General features: G+C 46.9%; 1 protein-coding gene across 1 annotated transcript in view; it reads right to left on the reverse strand.

The window, feature by feature from the left end:
- The window catches only part of T265_05322 (hypothetical protein), a gene marked incomplete at both ends in the record, with an annotated part of 70,955 nt that extends 70,489 nt beyond the window's left edge, over positions 1–466 (reverse strand). Inside the window, one exon of the mRNA XM_009170305.1 lies at positions 240–466. Coding sequence (XP_009168569.1) covers positions 240–466 — 227 coding nt within the window. The remainder of the gene's footprint in view (positions 1–239) is intronic.
- Between the last annotated feature and the right edge of the window lie 1,909 nt (positions 467–2,375).

Consider the following 2,375-nt stretch of genomic DNA (forward strand, 5'->3'; position numbering starts at 1 on the left):
CACCTGATTTCCCTAATCACACTACCACTCTGCGTGCTTATATCGCTTTCGCTAAATCCCTTGTGCTGTAATATAGTTTGTTTGAAACCCAACCCTTGGTCGCTAGTGTATTAAACACAAATTTATCTACATCTATTCCATATAATCACTTGCCATCACCCTAATTGCGGTAGACGTCAAGTTTTTCTTTCTCTATATAATAGTGCACGTTAACCCATTTGATGCCTCCTTAAGCTCACCATGCTTTACTAATCTCACCACATCCCCTCACCTTCCCAAATCGTGAACTTCGGCAATTCTCGGTTCGGTCGACCTTGTTGGCAGTTATCCACTCCACCCGACCTATGATCCACAACCGCAGGATCCCCAAACAGGCCAAAAACCGTGCAATCCCACAACGGCTTCGTTCCACCTTGTTTACTCCGGCCAGCCTTAAATGAATCCCGCTGCTCAAAGAACCGCACATCCCAGCCCAATCACCTAAAATAGAACATCTGTTACGGAGCTATCCAAAAACTGAAGCATAACAGGACAGTGCTAGCACGACACCGCCACATCCAGTTCGATGGCACAACTGCAACTATTCCACTCCTCCTCCCGACCGTGCCCTCTGGCACACCCGTTCCATTAGCTGCAAATACGACTTACTCCCTGTCTGACCTCAGCTGCCCATGTGGTATGCTCATACCAAACTGCTAAACTATTCATTCGAATTTAACCATCTCTGTGTGTCTGTGCCTCATGCAAAATTCAATAACTTTTAAGGCGGTTCGTGTTCTAGCTCGCGGATTGCCAATACGTCACTTTTCAAAGTAAATACAATGCCCGACTTCACAACAGCGAGACCGGTGAGTCTCTACAATTTTGTTGTACACGATGTTTCTACAATTCCTGTCGCCACTTATCAACTTCACCAAATCCACCACTTCATCAACTCCACTTACACTTTTTGTGACACTGGCAATGAGCATAACAGTCCAAAACCACGAGGCCTAAGTACTGGCTCTAGATTTTAGTTCAGCATGACCGGCTGGATGACGCCAGTTCTGCTGCTTCACCAGATGTAATGTTCTGGTTTCTCACTTTTCACCGTTACGCTTTCGTGTCATGCGTCAGGTAGGAGAACGCTCGCTTCGCTCCCCTCGCCTTGTTTTTTTACCCGCCTCCTTCAACTCCTGCCGATCCGACTTTGCATGATATGCTGTTCAATAATGCATAGTAACTGTGCTTCCCTGCACTTGCTGGTTTGGTGGCGATCATGCCGACTTGGATAATACCCACCCCCTATGATGCTGTCCTTTTTCTTAAATTTCTGTGCCGACAATCCCAGCCAGTCCTGCTTTTATTCTGACGTTAGCAACTTGCTGGTTTGGTGGCGATCATGCCGACTTGGATAATACCCACCCCCTATGATGCTGTCCTTTTTCTTAAATTTCTGTGCCGACAATCCCAGCCAGTCCTGCTTTTATTCTGACGTTAGCATAATAATCATACTTGACGGTATGCCACCCACAAGTTGAGGGTAAACATACTAATTATTATTGTCACATACTTCTCGCCAAACTGTACAGATGGCTTTACCGCGAGTTCTTCCAGCGGTTGTGAGCGTCGATTAAATACACGCGGCGAGCCGGCTGGGTTGGGTAGTTATGGTAACTGATGTGCAGAACCAAAATAAAACATTGACACCTTGCTGGCTTGATTACCCGGCGTCCGGTCACGTATTTTGTTGTGAAAGTCAAACTATCCGCCCAAGGTCGCAAACTGCCTGGGTTTTAGGTAAATGGTTGGTAAACAGAATCCAGTGACGAAGTCCCTCTTGAGCCTTTCGGTGACATAACTATGGGCATCCATAGTTTGCCTGGACGCCCACTCGGTTTCCTTGTTCTCGAAGCTATCAAGAAGCACATATGTATCACGGATCAACAGAGCTTTCTGGCAGTAGAGTGGATCTCCCAGCAGCCGGTACATACCTATCGTATGGCTCGTCTGGACAAGATTACGCTGGCATTCTCCACAGCCTGCATGTTCTGCGGCGCACGGATATACGACTTGTCTATGAGTTCAGGGTTTGTTGACCAAAATATCATACGCACTCACACTGACTGGATCATATTAAAGCACGGGGTACATTCATGGCAAAACAATGGACGACGAGAGATTACAGAAGTCGACGGTTTCCTTCTAATAACAATATGTTGAGTTATTGTTCATTCGCCTCCCCTGGATTTTGGTCACTTGAGGCTATGAACTCTCGGGAATTCACTATTCTTGTTGCTTCTGTAGCGACCAAGTCACCCACATACTTGACTGTTCAACTCACAATCTGCGCCGCCTGGTCAGCGTAGCAACCACTCATGTGCCGACACGCCCAC

This window comes from Opisthorchis viverrini (assembly GCF_000715545.1).
Source record: "Opisthorchis viverrini unplaced genomic scaffold opera_v5_98, whole genome shotgun sequence".
NCBI lineage: Eukaryota > Metazoa > Platyhelminthes > Trematoda > Opisthorchiida > Opisthorchiidae > Opisthorchis > Opisthorchis viverrini.